At 34.5% G+C, this 21,736-nt stretch overlaps 1 protein-coding gene across 3 annotated transcripts in view; it reads left to right on the plus strand.

The window, feature by feature from the left end:
- Positions 1-5,957: 5,957 nt before the first annotated feature.
- Positions 5,958-21,736, plus strand: part of LOC136033555 (solute carrier family 15 member 2-like) — a 58,305-nt gene continuing 42,526 nt past the window's right edge. For 2 of the 3 annotated variants that reach the window (XM_065714303.1, XM_065714304.1), the window contains exons 1-4: positions 5,958-6,102; positions 10,381-10,427; positions 16,919-16,997; positions 20,475-20,616. In XM_065714303.1, coding sequence (XP_065570375.1) covers positions 6,012-6,102; positions 10,381-10,427; positions 16,919-16,997; positions 20,475-20,616 — 359 coding nt within the window. In that variant the 5' untranslated portion in view covers positions 5,958-6,011. Of the gene's footprint in view, positions 6,103-10,380; positions 10,428-14,262; positions 14,405-16,918; positions 16,998-20,474; positions 20,617-21,736 lie in introns of those variants that run through there. The other variant, XM_065714305.1, reaches the window with a different exon arrangement.

Consider the following 21,736-nt stretch of genomic DNA (forward strand, 5'->3'; position numbering starts at 1 on the left):
TGGCAACAATATGCAAGTAAAGAGTAACTTATGCCAATAATAACTGAAACTCTGAAGAAAAAAAAAATCAAAAACAACGTATATGGAACACGAATCAATATTTATGGTGGCCGCAAACATAGATATTCATCGAGTATAAAGTTACCCATTAAAAGCTAATAGTATAAGATTTTTTTTTATTTTAGAAAATGGGAAAAACCATCCCCTAAAAGAAAATCAATCATTATGAAATGAAATTACACCATTAAATTCAGCATATCTGAGAACTCCATAAAAGAGGATTTAAAGTTCCTCTTTACAAAAACACGAAATTTCATATTTCTTTTTTTTAGTAAAGATAACATACCATTGTAAAATAGCAATTTTCGCCATATTTGACGTAACGCAACAACTTTGGCCGGAAGTCCAAAAGGCTTTCAAGTGAAGATTCTAAGATAGCCAATCTATTTAAGATAATCAAATCAGGGGGTCAGAATGCCATGCGGTGGTGCGTTCATCCCTTAAGATACATTTATTCCTTGAAAGTATACGATATTTATTGACTATTTTTTGAAGTTTCGTATGACGGAGTTGAATCATTTCAGGCTTCATCAATATATGTACAGTAGTGTGTAACTCCACAGCGGCCTTGTAGGGGGGGGGACTAATTTTAAGGCCAGCAGGATGATAATTGAAGCTTTAAAAGTGAACTTTTAGACCCAAATTCCCCAACTATCCTTGAGATTCAGACATATATATCTATATAGATGGGGTAAGTGTGAATAGAATTAACCTTCCTCCCCCTCTAGCCCTCAATTATTTCGAGGAATTTATTTCGACTAAGAGGTTGCAACGTGACGTTTCCGTTGTTATAGCAGAAATATTTAAAGTGTAACAAAAATTATTCAATGCAAATATTTACCTGCTTTGAAAGGAAAGGAGAGGGGGGTCTTGTAAAAATAGGATTTGTCCAAGGAAACCCCCTTTGAAAAAATGTGAACATTAGAACCTTAAAATTCATTTTGATACCTAAGACTTTTTTTATCCAGATTAATATTTTAGGGTGTGCTTTTTCACCGGTGATTATCATTCTCGGTGAGCTGTTATTCAGATATTAAAGTTGAACTTAAACAACATGAATTCAAGGGGTCTGCAGACCCTCTCATATTCTTAAGTGCCCTGGATCACAATTTTCACAACAGTTAGGTGTAAATAAGTTGTGACGCTTCTCAATAGAAGCCGATTTTGAATATATTCTCGGAAAGCTTTTGTGTCAATTTTAATTTCAAATCTTTAAGCCCACGCCCAAGACAAATATTTCTGAGGTCGTTGGAGACCTTGTATCAATTTTCTTCTTTTTTTTTCTTTTTTTAAGTAGAAATGGTGATTTTGCTGGCCCCTATTAAATACTAAAAACTCTTCTAAAAACATATTCTAAAAACTTTGCCCGGTTTTTAAAGGAATACCTGGCCTGCTGATTTCAGGCCTGATGATTTTTTTTGAATAGCATATTTACATTTTTGTGCAACGCGTGTTTCTGTTGCGAAACAATGAAAAAGAGCATTTCGTTATTGGCTCCCATCCTTAAAGATGAGCCCTCCCCGTAATAAAATTTTCGATATACTATGTAGGTATACATAGTTGGTTGCAACTGTACATAACTCTGTGATCGACGCACTTAGTTGTCGAAAGCTAAGCTCCTTGTTCCTTTGGAGCAGAGCTTAATGCTCTGCTCCACCATTTTAGTCTGTTTGAAAAGAGCTAGTCTATTCTGAATTCCACCTGAAATAATGTGACTCCTCCTCATAGCTGTTATGTCTCGTTTTTCCTTTGTGACTCCCTTCCTGTTTCTGTATCTGGAGCCATGGTCTCTAGGATTTTTTCAGGGGAAGGGGATTACATGTAAGCTATGAGTTGTGTATCAAAATTCTATTTGCCTTCGCGTTTGTTACGTTTTTATGATTCGGACAAACATTTCGGGGTGGGGAATTCAAACCCCCTAATCATCCCCTTTAAATGGCCATCCCTGGAGCAAATAAAAAGTGGCCTAAAAACTTTGGTCCTTCTGTTACAAGAGCTCTGTGCACTTGCTAACGACTCGCAACTAAAAGAAAACTCATTCACTCAAACATTAATTCCCCACATTTTATTTTTTTATTTTTCTTTTTTGATGTTTTCTTAAATACATATATATTTTTTGGTTCAAGCTAAAGAAGGAGAGATGGTTGTCCTTGCGAAATATTCGCTTTGTTTTTTTTTCAGTATTTTTGTTTAACCTTAAAAAACCCTTTTTTTCATTTTTACTTATATTATGGTAAGGAAATGTGGTTTAAGTAATTATATATGTTTGAGAAGGGAGTTTCACCCCCTCAAACAGTAAGTTTCACCTTGGTAAAAAAAAAATGTCATTGTAAATACTGAAGTGTCCAAGTAAATAAGTTGAAAAAATGATATTTACCGGACGTAACACTTGAATGTTTCCTCTGGCTGCGGCCGCATATGATATTTATTTTGCCTCCGGAATAAAATACCCCTTTATATCTAAAGCCGAAAATCACCAACAGATTATGCACTGTAAAAAAGAATCTAAAAGCCCAAATTCTAAGGTCAAAACTTGAACTTTTTTCAGAGGAAAACAATAAGGATAAATACTTAACCTTTGAAGAAATAAAATTTTAAGAAAATAAATGTAAACATATTCATGACGTAAATAATTTCCCAGTTAAATGTTTGCTTGCTCGAAGACTGCTCAATTAAATTATGCCATGAATACCAAACGAAGATGCATAAATTATTAGTCTTCTTTAATTTTGCTACACTTTGATATCTATATATATTTTTCTGTTTTTAATCTCTTGAACGAAAAACCGTTTCCATGAAAGTTTAAAATCCTTAATTTTGCTTCCCTTCTAGATTATCAAAACAGAACTGCTAAATTCATACACATTTTTTCTGATTTAAATCTCTTCAACGAGAAGCTGTTTGCAAGGAAGTTTAAAATCCTTAATTTTCCTTTTTTGCTAAACTATCAAAATTTCAGAAATATACAATCATCTTAAATAAGGGGATATGAGGTAAAAACCAAAGGTGTTTCGGAAACTTATAAGGTCAGCAACTGGCGACAGTGTAAAAAAAATCATTAACGCCATCTAGCATTTGGAGACTTTGATTCACCCAAAACTGCTGCCTAGCATTCTTTTCAGGTATCTCAAAATGCAGGGAGGTTAAATAAAAAAGAATTCTGTTTCCAGTAGGTCTGGAAACAGATCGCCTTTGCCAGATTGGAAAGGGCAACCTGGCGGTCAATTGAAGAATAGGTGGACAATGGTCAAAATGATCCATTGGTGGATTCCGAAAGTTTTGCAGAAAGTGGAGAGCTGCTGAATCTGGTTTGCTGAAGAGCTGACACAACATCACGACAAACGGGAGTCAACCGTAAAGAGTCTTCTAGATACCGGGGAGGCATCTGCGTCTGGTTCCGCAACAAGTACAAGTAAGTAACTAACTAGCTTAACCTGTCAGAATTAAGCCAAGCTAATTTGGGACTACTTTGTGTACACTGGATGTTGACTTAATAATTCTTGAATCTAAGAAAAAGCTGATTAATCATTCCTTTCAGAGAAATTTCAGCTTTAATCCTATAATATTGCTGATGTGTTGTATCAAATATTCAATTTTCTTCTTTTTTACTACTTTTCTACTTTTTAATCAGGTAAAATCAGGTTTAGTCAGGTATAAAGTAGAAGACGCTACACTTCTTCTTTTTTATAAATTGGGAGGTCCTTGGACACAAAAGGCAGGTTCTTTCATCTTTTATTGTACTGGCCATAGCATTGGCATATACATGGGACCAGTTAGAGAAATGTGTTACCTGCAATAACCAATTACACCACTAGTAGATTAGTCTGTTCTTTAGGATCTCAATGGACACCATAAATGTCTTCTATCATCAAGAGGAGGGAGGTTAGAATTCAGGATTGCAATGGAATCATTTGGGGCTTTAGCCGTGGAATAAATTCGTTTGAGAGTAATAGTCTCCTCATACTGTGGCTGGCAATAAAATAAGTCATGCTGGATTGTTTCATCTGTTCAGTAGGACACACGGCGTAGGGGGGTATGATGTAACTTTCATCTAGATGACAAACTGGTGAGAAGAAGGGCACCTGATCTCAGGCGGTATAATTGCAAAGTATGCACCATAGTATGGAAGCGTGATGAAATCAATTTATTGTGATTCTCTTTAGATCTTTTATATTGAGGTCAAAGGAAGGGCTTGGGCTTAAAAAGGAAGCCTTGGATGCTAGTAAATCAGAAATATCATTTTATTTGATACCTTTATGGATTGGAATATGTTGAAAATGTATCTGAATGCCTTTGGTCTGAAGGTTCTAAAGCTGTTTTCTAATATTTTTTAAGTCATTATCATTAGAAAATCTATTAATGTTTTTGAATAAAAGTATTGCCGATTTGGAGTCAGAAAGCCAAATAGCATTTTTAGCTTATATGCAATAGTCTATGAGTACATATATGGCTAGACGAATGGCATATTGTTTGACCAACAAAATGGAAGATCCCAATGGAATGGGAGAATAAAGGTCTAGGGATGGGGTGTATGCTACTGCTCCAGCTCTCTCACCCTGGGGAGACCCATCTGAATAAATTTTTCTATGATTAGGGTACAGTTTTGCAATCTGTTTAGTAAAAATGGTCTGGACCCCATACTCGGGAGTCTGGTTTGTATTTATCGGAATAAGTTCTGCTTGGCAAATCGGCTCATTTTCCAAGGCGAGGTCGAAAAATGACTTCTACGCAAAAGTATATTTATATACAACATGCTTGTTGCCATATGTCTGGATTCTAGAGAAATTTTTGTTCCTTTGACCGAAGCCTCTTTCACTTAGGGAAACCAGTCCAGACACTTGTCTTAATTTCGAAAGCGGACTGTGTTTATGCAGTCCCGAAGATATTCGAATAGCAGAATTTTGTAGACTACACTTTCAGTGGCGCTAGTAGGTTTTAATATATGTCTTCCTATGTTAAATTGGCGGAGATCCAACTTCTAGTTTTAAATTTTCTTTGGTAGAAATCACGAATATTGCGAAGCTCTCGCTACTGGGTAGATTTCTTTCCAATTGACTGACATCCTTGTCAACTTCGTTCTTATCAAGAGGGGATACGGAATGCTGAGGGGGTGGGGTACTTTTTATGTTCGTCATCTAAACGTCTTCCGGAAGCAGTGTTTGGGCTTGCACCGAAGTTGGTGAAAAATAATAGTAGGGTAATTGTCCTAGTTTTTGGGGTGTGCTTACCTAACTTCACTTTTGTTGGAGTTACAAGCCCCTTCATCCTTATGAGACTCCTTAAGGCCTTTGCGAGAACGGATTTACATGAAGAAGTGTTAATCTTGAGATTAGGTGGGGGAGGGGGTAATTGCCCATCCCGATTACGTACCTGATTTTAATTAACAAATGCATTTTAGACTCACTAAACATAGCAGAGAACCCGTAAGAGCTACTGAAGACATTTATGTCAGGTCAATGTTTTTTAAAAATAAAATAAGGGGTTTATTCCAATAAAAGGAAGCAAAAATATAACCCTTAACCCTCCTTAAGCTTATTGATGAATTAATTGGCTCCATAAGTATTCTTAGTCTTTGAAAAACTGGAAATAACTTCCGATTTCATCTTCATTGCTTTTTAAAAGATTTTTTTTGGAATAGTCAATACTTATGTCGAAGTTTCGTCAGAAAAATTTCATCCATATAACCTCCCCGTCTGGATACGGTCTTGGGGTCAACAAAGTTGTTAAATTAAAATTGTGTTTATTCGAATTAACCATTAGACAAGAATTTTCACTGAAAAGCTTGTCAGAGTGACACAATTCTAATAAATAATCGTTAAAATATTTAGGTATTTTCCCAAGACAAGATAATTACAGTAGTTCATTCCTTATCTTATGGAACATCGTCCTCAAAATAATTGTTTTCTTGATTATCTTTTAGTTTGGTCTGTGCCTGACTTCTGTCAAAAAACATGTCAAAAAGGTCATCTTTGTCTTCGAGCTCGGAGTCGGAGACGAAAGTTGGCAAACCACCTCCATATAATACTGGCCAGACTGATGATGGTAAGTGTAGTTTATGCAAGGTCGTATCTAGGGGGGTGGGAATTCGGGTGCCCCCTTCCTCTGAAATTTATTTCGACTTGTGAAAACGTTACAAAAATGCATGTGAACATATTTTTGATGTGTTTCAAAAATTTTTATCCCCCCCCCCCGTCTCCTCCTTCCTGAAAAAATCCCCCCACCGAACAAAAATCGTGGATATGGCATTGAGTTAGTGTTTTATTTTCTGTTATATTTTTGTCTATGCACTTAAAATACTAAATTTATTAGGTGACCTATACGATTAATAAATGTTGTCACTAATATTCTTTGACGGTCAAGATTTGTATCTGTCGATTGTAATGAAATAAAAAAGGAAATATTTGTGGTCTGAAGGACCAAAATTGGGAGGAGCATGGTGCCTTTTCAATCGCTTCCTTATCAGATGTTCATAGTTAAGTTCGGATTACAGAGTCAGGTGTGATCACTGTGCTCCGTTTTTGTGCATTGTGATCATTCCATTTTTTCTGTAAGATTGATTTAACAAACTTTTACACAAAATAAGCTTGTCAAAGAAAAGTAAGGGCCTACATTAAACCAAACATGAGCAGAAATAAAGTCAAATAATGTTTCAAGCGTAAAACTACCATAAATCACCACTAATGAATACATGAAATCCCGATATGAGCAGAATTTAGTACTTTCAACGGTAAGAGTAATAGTAGTAGTAGTAATGGTAGCAATAATAGTATTAGTAGTTATAGCAGTATTAGTAGTAGTAGTAGTAGAACAATTTTATTGAAAATATTCATTTGTACAAAATTACTATTAGAAGTAATAGTAGTAGTGTGCAAATATTGTCTTTTTGTTCAATTAATCGTCTTCCTTGTCATTTTCAGCAAGTTCCAAATTAAAAACTCGGTCGTTTTCGAGTTACACCTTTTGGACAGCCCATATGCAACTATCGTGTTTTGATTTAGTTCAACACTCCCCACAATGTTCTCTGAAAGGCTTACGTGAGTGACCGAGGTCTTTTTGGAAATTAAAGGTCAAACATGCTCAAATTTTTCAATAGTAGTAGTAGTATTGGTAAAATTCTAGTTAATTGACTTCTTGCTATCTTGGAAAGGGTTTAGGTTAGGAAAATGAAACTTTCAGGGATGAAGCTATAGACTAAAGTATGTCCCGGGAAGGTATTTTGAAGTAACTACCTCCGCTCCTTCTCCCTCTAGAGGCCCCTGACCTTTGATGACCTTTAAAAATATGTGTGTTATAAAAGTGAAACCTTGCAAAATAGATCTTCTGCTTAATTAAAGTACAACAAAATTGTTTTCAGCTTCATGACTTTGCTTAATTCCATTTTATAAGGTTTTAAATATATGCAAATACATTTCCTAAATTTTGAAAAAAAAAAACATTGATATGGCTCAAAATTCTACTCAAATAACAGGAATTGTATTTTCATAACCAAAGGCAGAGAAAAAGCAACTAGTAACTGAAAATTAAGGTAAAATGTTGTTTTGTCAAAATTTCAATAGGTATAGACCTGTCATGTAGATAAATTTCAGGGCCCTCTAGAGGGAGAAGGAGTAGAGGTGGGTACTTCAAAATACCTTCCCGGGACATACTTTAGCCTGTAGACCCATCCCTGAAAGTTTCATTTTCCTAACCTAAACCATTTCTGAGATAGCGAGAAGTCAATTAACTAGAATTTTACCGTAGTATTAACTTATTAACCAAAGGAAATAACACAGACAAAATCAATCGGTAGCACACCAAAAGCGTTGCTTGCGAGGGTGTGTTACTAACAAAAAAGAACAAAAAATAGAAGAAAAAAAACAAAAACAAAAAAACAATGAGTTAATCTAAAATGAGCAGAAAAGTGAGATCGTGCACCGAGAAAAAAATTCACATAAATAATTCATACACAATCAAACAACATAATATCAAGATCCCGAAGCAAAAAAAAAAGAAAAAAAAACAATATACAATTATTTCCAATACTAAATCAATCAATCTCAATCTTTTTCAAAGGTATACCTACCAAGAAACCACACACGCAGCACGGCTTTAAATTGATTAATGGGCAATTCTTTGATACTTGGAACAAGCTTATTCCATAGCTTAGCCCCTCTATCAATAATTGAAAAAGCAGTCCTACTTGAAACTAGGAGAGGAACCTCAATATCTCCACTTGTTCGATGTCTATATACTATACACTATATAGCATATACTATATGTAAACAGCTGACGAGTTCCATAGCTTACAGCCCTTACCCTGAGGGCATCCGAGGCGGGGAGGGGGGGTTGTTGTTGACATCCGCAAAGATTTAGTTACTGGACCGTTCACCTCTGTTGAACAAAATTAATATTTCAAAATTTTGATTGGGTGTGTTTGGAGAGTTAATGAGAATGGGAGGACGCCTGCTTTCCCTCAAATCACTTTTGACTCAGGGCACTAGAACTTTTAATTTTCAGTCGAATGAGTTCCTTGCAAAGTCTTTACTACAACTCCTTCTATATGAAATATCCTGATAAAAAAAATATATATATATTACATTGTGCCTACATATTAGCGTATCTACAGAATTGATTTGTGTATTAAGTTGGAACTCTCGGAATAATAAATGAATAATGAATATAAGCAGTAAAAATTCCATGAGAGGTGAAACTTAAAAGAATTTACTTATAAAAATGGAAAACGGCGCTAGTGTTGGGAAAAACATGCAATGATATCTAGCGTGTGTCCTTTTAGCTCATTTTCTTGGCTCAGTTCCTTGCCATTCCAGGTAATCTAAAATATGGGGTAGCTGACAATTTTGAGTTTTTAGACAATAATGTTTTTACCTTCTTTATTTAATAAGAGTGACGATAGTTATTCAAGAGCATACTCAATACTGAAGACCCACCTACTTCCGAGTAACTCTACCCAGGTATTGTAATGGTATTATCAAATCCGTACTCTACTTTATTCCGCTCGTTTCTAAATGCTAGTTTCTATATTGCGGGATATGGGTTTTGTATTTCTGTTATTGTAAACATTTAGTCTATCTTCCCGGGTTATACAAAACCGTAAGATTATGATTATTTGCGTAAGATATCGTGTCTGGTAATAAGACTACTGCTTTTGTACTATTGGTATAAGAGTCGCATGTATCGACTTCGCATCAAAAATTGCATTCAAATTTGAAGTAAATTCCTATAAACGGAATTCCCTGTTATATTGTTCTTAGGAGGCCGGGCACTGAGACTTTTGTTTTGTATGTTTGCATTTCAGTAATCATTTTAGTGTTATTTCTTCCGTTTTTTTTTGCGTTTCTCTCGGACATTTAAGTTTTTTGTGTATTTTTCTTTTCCTTTTTAGTAATTTACTCATTTGCTTTATTTTAAAACTGGGTTAAAAGTATTTTTTTTTGTGTTATTATTATAATGCATATTAAAATCTTAAAGGCTCCATTTAGCTAAACTGACAAGACAACTGACTGAAATATTTTTTCCAAGCTCTTACCTCAAGCTTGAGCTTAGGGGCTTGGGATCTACGGAACATCATACTTCATTATATTATCCCTTTTTTATATTTTATATTATCCCTTTTAATTTATAGATTATTTCAAAAGCTCAAGGGTCAAATACACAAAAACAATGTATTCAAATGAGGAAATCACTTGCGAAACAAATTACATAGTGAAAAATGCCTAGTCTAGACACAAAATAACTTAATTGCATAAACTTTCCCTTCTTCCAAGTCTTTACCTATATTTACCAATAACTAGAGTTACTGTTGTTAATTTTCTATTTTTAATAATGTCAGAATCAGCAAATCTTCCTAGGTAAATATTTTCCCCAGAAATCAGAAAATACCAGGAACTCTTGGGGAAAACTGTCCAAATCTTCTTTGTCCTTTTTAAAGACGGGACAAGCCTACCACCCTTCAGGAATCACACTTTTTTATCAAATACCTATTGCCTTCTCTTGAATGGAATATTCCCTGATTTGCCCTGCTCTTGGCTGGATTTTACCCTTAGCTGTATCCCTCGACACGAAACCTCAAGTGGTAAATTACATTTGAATTAAACTTCCTCCCCAAAACTATATGGTTCCTCATGCTTTGCCAGTTTGATCCTGTTTTGATGGATTTATTCCCTCTTTCAGAAAACCCCCTCCCGCACAAGGAACGACTTCCTATGTGCGCACTTGAGCTACATTAATAAGATATCCTTTTGTTTTTTGTAAGCGAGGGTGTCTGCAGATCATGTCCTGCTTTCTATTAGATTCTAACCTAAATAAAGTTTTATTTTTCAGAAAAAACGGTGGCCAGAATGGATTCGGAAGATCCCAATAAGGAAAAGGTTAGTTTTTTTTTTTTTTTTTATTTAGTGATGTGTGCTCAGATTTACGTTTTTTTAAACTGAGTTTATTTTTAGCGAGAAAGTAAACATTGACATTAAAACTTAAAGTGAATCTGTTTAATCAGGCAAAAAATTACAAATTAGTTACTTTGCAATGTGTGTTTGTTGCAGCTATTACGAATTTTTCTTTCAGATATGGAACTGAAATCAAACAGTTCGTGGTAACGAACTGTAGTAAGGAGCGACCCGGCTCAATAGTAACCAAAACTCTAAAAAATGGAATTTTGATACCAATACCTACATCAAATGAATCGTATTTTAATGCTGATTTTAAATATATAAGTTTCATCAAGTTTTGTCTTACCCATCAAAAGTTACGAGCCTGAGAAAATTTGCGTTATTTTAGAAAATATGGGGAAACGCCCCCTAGAAGTCATAGAATCTTAACGAAAATTACACCTTTAGATTCAGCGTATCAGAGAACCCTACTGTAGAAGTTTCAAGCTCCTATCCACAAAAACGTGGAATTTTGTATTTTTTGCCAGAAGGCGGATCACAGATGCGTGTTTATTTGTTGTTTTTTTTCCCAGGGGTGATCGTATCGACCCAGTTGTCCTAGGTTGTTGCAAGAGGGCTCATTCTAACGGAGATAAAAAGTTCTACTGCCCTTTTTAAGTGACCAAAAACTTGGAGGGCACCTAGGCCCCCTCCCACGCTAATTATTTTACCAAAGTCAATGGATCAAAATTCTGAGATAGCCATTTTATTCAGCGTAGTTGAAAAACCTTATAACTACGTCTTTGGGGACGACTTACTCCCCCACAGTCCCCATGGGAGGGGCAACAAGTTACAAACTTTGACCAATGCTTACATATAGTAATGGTTATTGGGATGTGTACAGGCGTTTTCAGGAGGATTTTTTTGGTTGGGGGAGGCGTTGAGAAGAGGGGGATATGCTGGGGGAACTTTTCATCGATAATCTGTCATGGGGGAAGAAAATCTCCATGAAGGGAGTGCAGAATTTACTAGCATTATTGAAAAAAAAACAATGAAAAAATAAATATGAAAAAGTTCTTTCAGCTGGAAGTAAGGAACAGCATTAAAACTTAAAACCAACAGAAATTATTACGCATATGAGGGGCTCACCTCCTCCTAATACCTCGCTCTTTACGCTAAAGTATTTTTAGTAATTTCAACTATTTATTCTACGGCTTTTGTGATTCTGGAGTCATTCTTAATGAATTGGGACAAAATTTAAGGTTTAGTGTAAAGAGCGAGGATCTGACAAGGGGACGAACCCCATCATATATGTAATAAAAATATGAGAATGCAAAAGTTCTTTACGTAAGCTAATTTATAAGTTACGTAAATCTTTTACTAATAAAAATATTCGTAAAAAATTTAAAGTTCTAGTTGCCTTTTTAATTAACCAAAAAATCGGAGGGCAACTAGGCTTCCTCCCCCGCTCTTTTTTTCTCAAAATCATTCGATCAAAATTATGAGAAAGCCATTTAGCCAAAAAAAAAAATTAATTGTTAAAATAATTAAAACTAAATTAGTTTTAATTATTCCTCTGCGGAGAGCCAAAATCAAAACACGCATTGATTCAAAAACGTTCAGAAATTAAATAAAAAAAAACAAGTTTTTTTAACTGAAAGTAAGGAGCGACATTAAAACTTAAAACGAACAGAAATTACTTCGTACATGAAAGAGGCTGCTTCCTCATCAACGCCCCGCTCTTTACGCTAAATTTTTTTACTTTTTTAAAAAGAAGAATTGAGAGAAAGAGTCAAACTTTAGCGTAAAGAGCGGGGCGTTGATGAGGAGGCAGCCTCTTTCATATACGAAGTAATTTCTGTTCGTTTTAAGTTTTAATGTCGCTCCTTACTTTCAGTTAAAAAAAAAACTTGTTTTTTTTATTTAATCTACAAAAAGGAGTCGCACTCTCCTTTTAAGATAAATAAAAACCAAACCGATGCGTGCTCAGGGTTCATGTTTTCAGACAATAAGTTATTCTGCATGAAAGCGAACAGTGATAGTAGAACATAAGATACTTACGTATTATATTGACCACACCCAAGAAGTGAAGTTAGGTTAAACCCAATGAAATATTCCAAACTATGATGAAAATGTAATACTTTCTTAACAAAATTATGGAAAGTACAACAGAGAATTATAGAAAGTAGGCCGCCCAGAATTAAGTATATTAAATACCTAACCAATTCAATATACTATATATTTAACTAACATATACCTTTATAGTAGTTTATCTCACTGAGACTAGACTAATTGTCTCCGAATGAAGACAGAGAAACCGGTTTTACTCAGATCAAGAACAACAGTGTGGTAATAACACGTAAGTACCGAACTAAAGATGACATAAAATTACCCTAAAAATCATTGCGCTAATATTTCTGCACACCCTCAGCCTTGTTCTCTGTACTAAAGTTTAGTTCAGTACATTTCCAAGCAACACACGGGTGCTGGAAATGCGTTTTTACTTAGAATATTCGATCGATGTGTTGCCAAAACCTGCATTTTTTCTTACGCGACACGAAGTGAATCGGGGTGGTGGCAGATGGAGTTCATGCCCACCCCAAGATTTGACCCAAATGGCGCCTCTATATATTGTCCGTTATAGCAAGGGAAATTATTTTAACTTTGAGTAGAGCAAACCATGGCACATACAAACCAAAAGTCTGAACATGCGTTTTCGAACAAACTGCCTTGTTAAGACACAATTACATTTCCACCTGATTTAGGAATGATAACCATTATTTCGGTTAATCCTAACAATAACATTTTAATTTGAAAATAAATTAACATAAATCTTGAAAAAAAAGCCATAGGCCCATTGACAATGGTGTCAGATTGGCGACTTGTAACATTTCCCAAAGTAGGATATTTACAAAACAAGGACTTTACTGAAAACTGATCTTACGTGAGGTTTGAGAGAAAAAAACATGACACGATGTTTCGCCTCTGACTATATACAGGACTAGTGGCATATTATTGGTATTGCTGGTGCCACGAGTTCTAGTGTAAAACAAAAAGTTTCGTGTTTTGGGGTTATTCATTCAAAATTACTCCCCCATCTATGTAACCTTTGCAAAGATGGGAGAGTAATTTTAGGTAGGTGTGACGACACCCTCCTTTGTGTGTGTTTGCCCTGGTACCTTTTGAACGCTATAGTCTAGTTACAATACTGATAATACAGGGTAGCTTTGAAGATTCTAATCTCAAATTGAACTACGAAGGGAGGCTTTGTTGTTTGTAGCCTTTAACAAGAAATATAACACACAAACATAGAAATAACACTTAGACATAAAAATAACACACAAAAAACTTCTTCGGAAGGGGGAGGGCATTTCACGGAAATATAGGGTGTAAACACTTTTTTCATTTTTTTAACGAAGATACAAACAAACGATTTTTCAAAAACCAGTAGGAGGAGAGGGGCAAATTTTTTGAATATTCCCAAATCAGCGTTTTTCGAATCTAGGCGGGGGAAGTAAAATCTGATTCTCCCCTCTTTTTTGTATTACATAGTAATTTACAAGATTTTCCATTTTGATGGAGGGGAAAGTCTGTACCCCCTAGTTTTCCATTTTGACTCTACTTATAATTTTGGTGTAATTATGCTTTAGCGATGATTTAATTACAACTTAAAACTTGACTTGGCTCTGAAGCAATAAATATTCATAGCAAAAAAGAATAGTCAATACCAGGTCAATTATGCAACTGAACTTTCAATTAACAAGCATAATCAACTAGTTACAAATTATGCTAATGCATGGACCGATATGCCAATCAACTAGAATGAATGAAATTCACATCGGGTTACAGCTACAAATCGACCTTTAGTTAAAATCCAGAAGCCAAACCTGAAGCATCAATTTTGTGTATAAGCTTGTGTGATAATTATGAGGCATTCATGGACTTTAGATAGGGAGAGAGATGAAGAAGATCCCCAAAAGGTATTAGATACAAAGCCGTATTCAGGGGAGGGATTAGGGGGTTTTACCCCCTAATTATTTGTCCAACTCGTAAAAATTTAATAAAAACGCCTTTATATGCGTTTTTAAAGTTTTTTTGGGTAAAATTGGTGCAAACAGTATTACTGTCTTTCATATAAAGTGAATATACCACTCGATACCTTTTTTTTATGTTCTTTACAAATATAATAATCGCTTCTACCGCAAATTCAGATTTAAGCACTTTTTGACCTCTTAAAAATGACCTATATATGGGTCATTACAAATCTGTAATAGTTTAGAAACAAATTTGGGCTATATATTTGCACATCAGGGGGGTGGGGGTAAAGCATAGCATATATTAAATACGTAAACTAACCATTGCTGTATTTAATATGTGCTATGCTTTATCCTCCCCCCCCCCCTAATGTGCAAATGTATAATAACTCCATAACGGTGAGTTTGCGGTAGTTTTGCAAGAGAGAAAAAATGTTCCAAAAGTCAAAATGCATCTATTAACAATAGTTTCATGACCCTAAACAATTGTTCAGGTAATAGGAACATTGACCCAGATATCTATCTAGAAGTATTAAAAATAGCTAAATCTCTCTAAATCCAAAACAAATTTGGGTTATATATTTGCACATCAGGGTGGTGGGGGTAAAGCATAGCATATATTAAATACGTAAACTAACCATTGCTGTATTTTTTATGTGTTTGGGCTGCTGCACTGGTGATTTCTCTTCTCATTAAAATTCAATATGCACAAACACATGAAAAAAAAACAGTAATGGTTAGTTTACGGCTTTAATATATGCTATGCTTTACCCCCCCCTTCTAATGTGCAAATATATAGCCCAAATTTGTTTCTAAACTATTACAGATCTTTTATACCCCATATTTAGGTCATTTTTAAGAGGTCAAAAAGTGCTTAAATCTGAATTTGCGGTAGTAGCGATTAGGCTATTATATTTGTAAACAGCATTAAAAAAGGCATCGAGTGGTATATTCACTTTATATGAAAGACAGTAATACTGTTTGCACCAATTTTACCTTTTTTGTCCCCCTCCCGAATATAAATTGATGGATGCTGTCTTGACTAGATACTTCATTATTTACTATTGAAAATGTTATTTTTGTTTTGTCTCTTTAAAAGGAAATAGCCTTTTCAAAACAAGCTGGCAAAATGCCTTGGCAAACAAGCTGGCAAAAAGGCCGTCAAAAAGACGAGTGCTCTTTGAAGTGGGAAGGAGTGGAGTTCGGCACTTCAGAATGCCTTGCCAGGGGATCTCTGGATACATTCCTGAAACCCTTTCTGCAACTCGTGAATTAGCCGTAAAAATGCAGTCGAAAATCCTTATTTGAGAGTGTTAGATAAAGTCCACGGGAGGTAAATCCGTTCTTCTTCTTTTTTCTGGTACCCCCACCAAACGACAATTCCATTCGTAACCCTCCCTTACCATAATAAAGATCCTGCATACAGCTCTGGATTTTTCTGTGGCTTGAGTGTCGTTGAAGTCAAAATTAACCAAATTTGGCCTATTTGTAAAAATCGCCTTATCTAACCACAGAATTGAGTGAAAGTATAATAATCAGCAGAAAAAAAATCATGGCTGTGGGAACAACGGATAAAACGTAAGCGTGCGCATTAAAATTTCTAGAAAAAGTCAAAATAAAAGCGCCAGTAAACCACGAGTAGTTGCCTTGAGGATACTCATGATTACCAGCAACAGGGCACTATTTAAACAAGACATATCAAAAATGAATAAAAATGAGTACCAAATTTTAACAACATGTGGATCGTACCCTGTCCCAAGGGAATGTCGAGTTTTAAGATATTACTGTAATTTATGGCTGCCAAATTTTGACGTCATTCTTATCATCATTTATTTATAGAAGCTTTTATTTATGAATATTTATAGACACATTTGATTTAACCCAAGTTTAATTGGTTTTGGTGAAATTCTGAAATTCTTGGTAAAATTGTCACTTATTTTTTAACAACGTCAGCAAAATTCTTTTAAAAGACGAATCGAAAATGAAAAAATTGAGCGAAATTTCAAAAGCTCTTTTATAGCAATATTAGCGAAGTTTTAATGGTAAGTTTTATGATAAGAATTTGTTTGTATTAGTGGCTATTATGGATTGGGAGTGACAAATTCCTACTACCAATTTTTATAATTTCCATGTAATTCACCTATTTTGACGTTATCGAATTTGTGCCCCCTCCCTTATTTAATAATTGCATACATATTATCTACCAAGGTTATATCCAGAAGCTATCGGTTTTGATTACTCTCCTTCCCAAAACATTTTTTCCAATTGCAGAAAAGAAATAAGTAAATAAATTTTTGATGCGTTTTTTAAAGCACCCATCGAAAAGAACCCCCCCCCCCCGCTATTCTGAACAAAAAGGGTATTTTCTGCCATTAGAATTGAAGTAGGACCATGATTAGAACACACCAAAATCATGACTACTTTTAATATTAAATTCACTAATTCTTTTTCCTCTTGCAGAAACTCAAATACCCCCGGTCAGTGTTTTTTATCGTCGTCAATGAATTCTGCGAGCGGTTTTCTTACTATGGAATGCGAAGTAAGTGTTTATTTTTCTCTTTCGCTTGTGACCATATTAAACCGTCGCATGGAAGGGCTGTTTGAATTCTTTGCCAAAAAGCCAAGGACACATTCAAATGCTTCCTAAAACTAACTGGTTTATTTGAATGTGTCATTACGGCTTGATGATAAGAACTGTGCATTAATTCATCCTTATTTAGGAAGTCTAAATTATGGAGCTTCAAGGGGCTTTGATTTCCCCCTAAAACAGCTTTTGAAAGAAACATGAGGTTTGTTTCTTCTGACCTAAATAGAAATTGTAACAATTTTACTAGCAATCGTAGTTCCGCAAGCCAGCAGGAAATACTCGCTAACAATTTGTGAATATGTCTTATAATTAATTAAAAAAGACTCCAAGACGTGTTTCAAATAGAAGTAAAGGCCATATTAAAATTAGCAGAAATAAAAATCGGTAATCATTAAAACTCCAAACGACCAGAAATTACTATTAAATATTAAATGAAACCCAGAACGAACAGAAATTAAATAAACAATCATAGCAAACAAACGTATAACAGGCAATTTGAATATGCAAGTCAAACTTAAACGAACAAAGATCACTAAAAACAAGAGTTTGCACTGCTTCCTTCCCCAATGGTAAAAGTATAAAGCCTATTGCGTCATTAGCGCTTTACTGAACACAAAGTGTAGTACAAATATTTTCTCTTGCACTTATTACAACACTGAAAGTAAAATGAAAATTACAGTGAAATAAAATTTTGAATTGATGATCTTTCAGCAATTAATTTCATTATATATCAAATATTCAGTATAATCTATTAGTTCTTTCCAAGACTGTCTAAAACACAGTTTTTAGTAAAGTGCCAATGACCCAATAAGCTTTATACTTTTACTGTTAAGGAAGGGGACCGTATCCGAACGCTTGTTTGTAGCGATTTATGTTCCTTATCTAAATTTCCTTATTTAAGAATAAGTTTGGACATATTTTGTATTTAAAAGTTTTGAATTGTATTTTTGTTCTTCTTTTGAAGTTTGAAATTATCCTTCAAGTCTATTGAAGACTTACAGGAGCCTTTTCAATTTAAAGTTTTTGCCAAACTAAAAACGGTTCTGGGCATTGTTAGGAACAAGGATTTATTTGTTATCATATCTGCTACGTTTGATTACCACTAACAGTTTACTAAGAAGTTGGGCTAACAGTTTAAGAAGTTGGGGCTAACAATTTACTAAGAAGTTGGGGCTTACAGTTGACTAAGAAGTTAGAACTATGAAGCTAGGACTAACAGTTGATTAAGAAGTTGGGACTAACAGTTGACTAAGAAGTTGGGGAGGCAGAAGCATACCTATATTCATTTGTTACAGGTACGTACGTATGAGGAGGGGCTTTGAAGCCTGGCCTGTCCCCTAAATCTCGAATTTTCCTGAATTTATATAAACTTTTTATTCAAACTATCAAATAGAAACTGTTTATTATGCTCCCCCCCAAAAAAAATGCTACATTCTTGACTTAGCTCATGCTTCACCATTTTTGTTGTCTCACTTTGTCTTTGGTTTTAGGAATAAAAAAGGCGTTCGAGCGTTTTTAAAAAAAGAGGAGCAACTTTTCTTTATTAATATCCTTGATTTGTTTGTTTAAATCAAGCAGAAAAAAGTACGCTTTAATACTGTTGTTTCAATTTTGTAACGTATTTTCGTAAGTGTTTGTTATGATTCCATAAACATGTCCTCAGAGCGGGAAGTCAAATAAACCGGCTGTTTAATCGTCGTTATATTTATCCGTTGTCTCTTAGCCAAATTTTGAGCCACATCACGATCCTAATTTCGTGTTGAATTGGTGCCAAATTTTGAGCCAGAACACGATCCGTAAACATGTCCTCAGAGCGGGAAGTCAAATAAACCGGCTGTTTAATCGTCGTTGTATTTATCCGTTGTCTCTTAGCCAAATTTTGAGCCAGATCACGATCCTAATTTCGTGTTGAATTGGTGCCAAATTTTGAGCCAGAACACGATCCATAAACATGTCCTCAGAGCGGGAAGTCAAATAAACCGGCTGTTTAATCGTCGTTGTATTTATCCGTTGTCTCTTAGCCAAATTTTGAGCCAGAACACGATCCTAATTTCGTGTTGAATTGGTGCCAAATTTTGAGCCAGAACACGATCCATAAACATGTCCTCAGAGCGGGAAGTCAAATAAACCGGCTGTTTAATCGTCGTTGTATTTATCCGTTGTCTCTTAGCCAAATTTTGAGCCAGAACACGATCCTAATTTGCTGTTTTGTATAAAATTTTAATCCGATACAAAGTTTTTGAGGCGCATAAAAAAACTTTCCTGAGTTAAAAAGTAAACTTCCCCCTCTGTTAAAAGATTTTAATCCCCATGGATTTAAAAAATGCTCTTAAATGTACCTAAAGAAATTCAAAACAAGAGCTTTTCGATACTAAGTCTCTTTCAAAATGCTGCTCAATTCGCTTTTTCATGTATAAAATTGCCGTGCAAAAAAAAATGTACTTTATGGATTCTTGTCTATGATTAACTGAACAGAAAAAAGGCCGAATAAAAGAAAAGCTTTTTTTCTGTTCAGGTTACTTCACAGGAGCGGATCTGGAGCAAAATCTTGGGGGAGGCCCGATGTGACAAGGGCGCCAACGAGAAAAATCTTGAAGGAGGGATGTGACAAAGGAGCCATTATTTGAACAAATTGACAAGTTCATTCTAAAAAAGAGTAAAAAAGGATAATAGGGTGCCAGAAAAAATCTTGGTGGAAAATGGGGTCCTCCAGCCCCCTTGGATCCGCCAGTGTTACTTCAAAGGGCAATTTTTCCTTTGGCACTAAGCCGAAGGAAAAAGACTTAGCATTTGCCAAAATATCTGCTTTGTGTTTCCATTTTGTTCGCTACTGAAAATCTCCCTTGCTTGAATTGGCGTTTTTAATGTATTTCTTTTTTTTTCTTATCTTCAATTATTTTGATATATTATTATATTTTATTTTTTGTACATCCTCTTTTCATTTAAAATTTAAGTGGATATTTGATTTATAGAGGTTTATCTGAAATTAGAAAAAAATTTTCTCATTTAAGATTATGTTTGATTTAATAACAATGGCTTTTGATTCCAAATTAGAGGTAAGAGGTGGTGATCATTATTACAATTATTAGAGGTAAGAGGTGGTGGATACTCCCATAGTCGCTTTAAGATCAACAGCCAAAACTAAAAATACATCTTAAAAGAGGCTTAAAAGAGAGAGACTATGGGAATATATATATATATATATATATATATATATATATATATATATATATATATATATATATATATATATATATATATATATATATATATATATATATATATATATATATATATATATATATATATATATATATATATATATATATATATATATATATATATATATATATATATATATATATATATATATTACTTGTATTGCAGAAATTATTCATTTTTCATTTGTTCTCTATTTCCAATTTTTAGCTATTTTATCCTTATACCTGAACAAGGCACTTGGATTCCCCGAGGATACGGCAACCGTCCTCTACCACGTGTTCATTATGTTGTGCTACTTCACGCCAATTCTGGGCGCTATTGTTGCAGATACATTCCTTGGAAAATACAAGTAAGATTACTTTGTGTTATGGTTTGGAATTTGGAAAGATAATTGAAGAGCCACCTTTCATTGGTACCAATTCACAAAGATGTAAGGGGGGGGGGCAAGGTTTCCCTTCGTGAAGCTACAAAAATAACGCATTTTGAAACTATGGGGTTTTCTGTGTTCTTTTCATTTTACAAAATGAAACTGCCAAAAAAGTGTTTTACTATTGATATCAGGGGGGGGGTCGTGGTCAAAATTACCCCTTCTTGAGCCATCGCCTTCTAGGTATATTGTCACTTTTCCAAATGAAAATCTCTTTCTTAAGAAACTAAATTAGTTTTTTTGAAAGTGGACGAGGAACGTTATATAACTTTCGTTGAAACGGCAATAATATACGCACGGTAAATAACGGTAATAAAAAAAGAGACAGATTATAATTTATAGCTTTTTTTATCACCAAAGCTCTAAATTCTAATACTGCTTCTGTCTTTTTTGATTCTGCATTAAGCAGCCATGTTTTTGAAAATCCTTGCCACAACATACTTTTTCAAGAATCCGACCTTATTAGCAATGACCTAGACATTAAACATGTAGTTCGAGAAGCAATTGAAATCAGACTTAGGATTAATAATATTTCCTTAAATAGGGTCTTGGGAGATACACAAATTTAATTATAAATGACCTTACGAAATATTATAAAAAACCATTATATATTAACACAGAACCTTTCACAAATAGACCTATGAGATCAGCAGCCAAAAAAGCAAGATTGGCGCTAAAAATGTGTTTTCAAATCACTCTTTTTGATTTCAATAAATAGCCTCGTTTCATCACAATTTATTTATCAGTCCTGGTTGAACTTTGCTGAAGTAAGGATGCTGGGACTGTTCTATAATTTTTCATTTTAGTTTTATTGATTTTATCCTGTTGTAAGATTTTTCTTCTTATATATTTTTGCATTGCTGAGGACGGCCCTTGGACATAGAGCCGAAATATTCATTCTAATTTGTTTTCCACGGTCTTGAGAAATTCCCTATTGTTCGTCTTGTTTTTGGTGATTGTAATATTAAAAAAGTACTTTTTACCAAAATTACTATTCACCACCATTTTTTGTGTATATTCAAATTTTGTCCAAAATTGAAAT

The sequence above is a fragment of the Artemia franciscana genome, chromosome 12, assembly GCF_032884065.1.
Source record: "Artemia franciscana chromosome 12, ASM3288406v1, whole genome shotgun sequence".
Classification (NCBI taxonomy): domain Eukaryota; kingdom Metazoa; phylum Arthropoda; class Branchiopoda; order Anostraca; family Artemiidae; genus Artemia; species Artemia franciscana.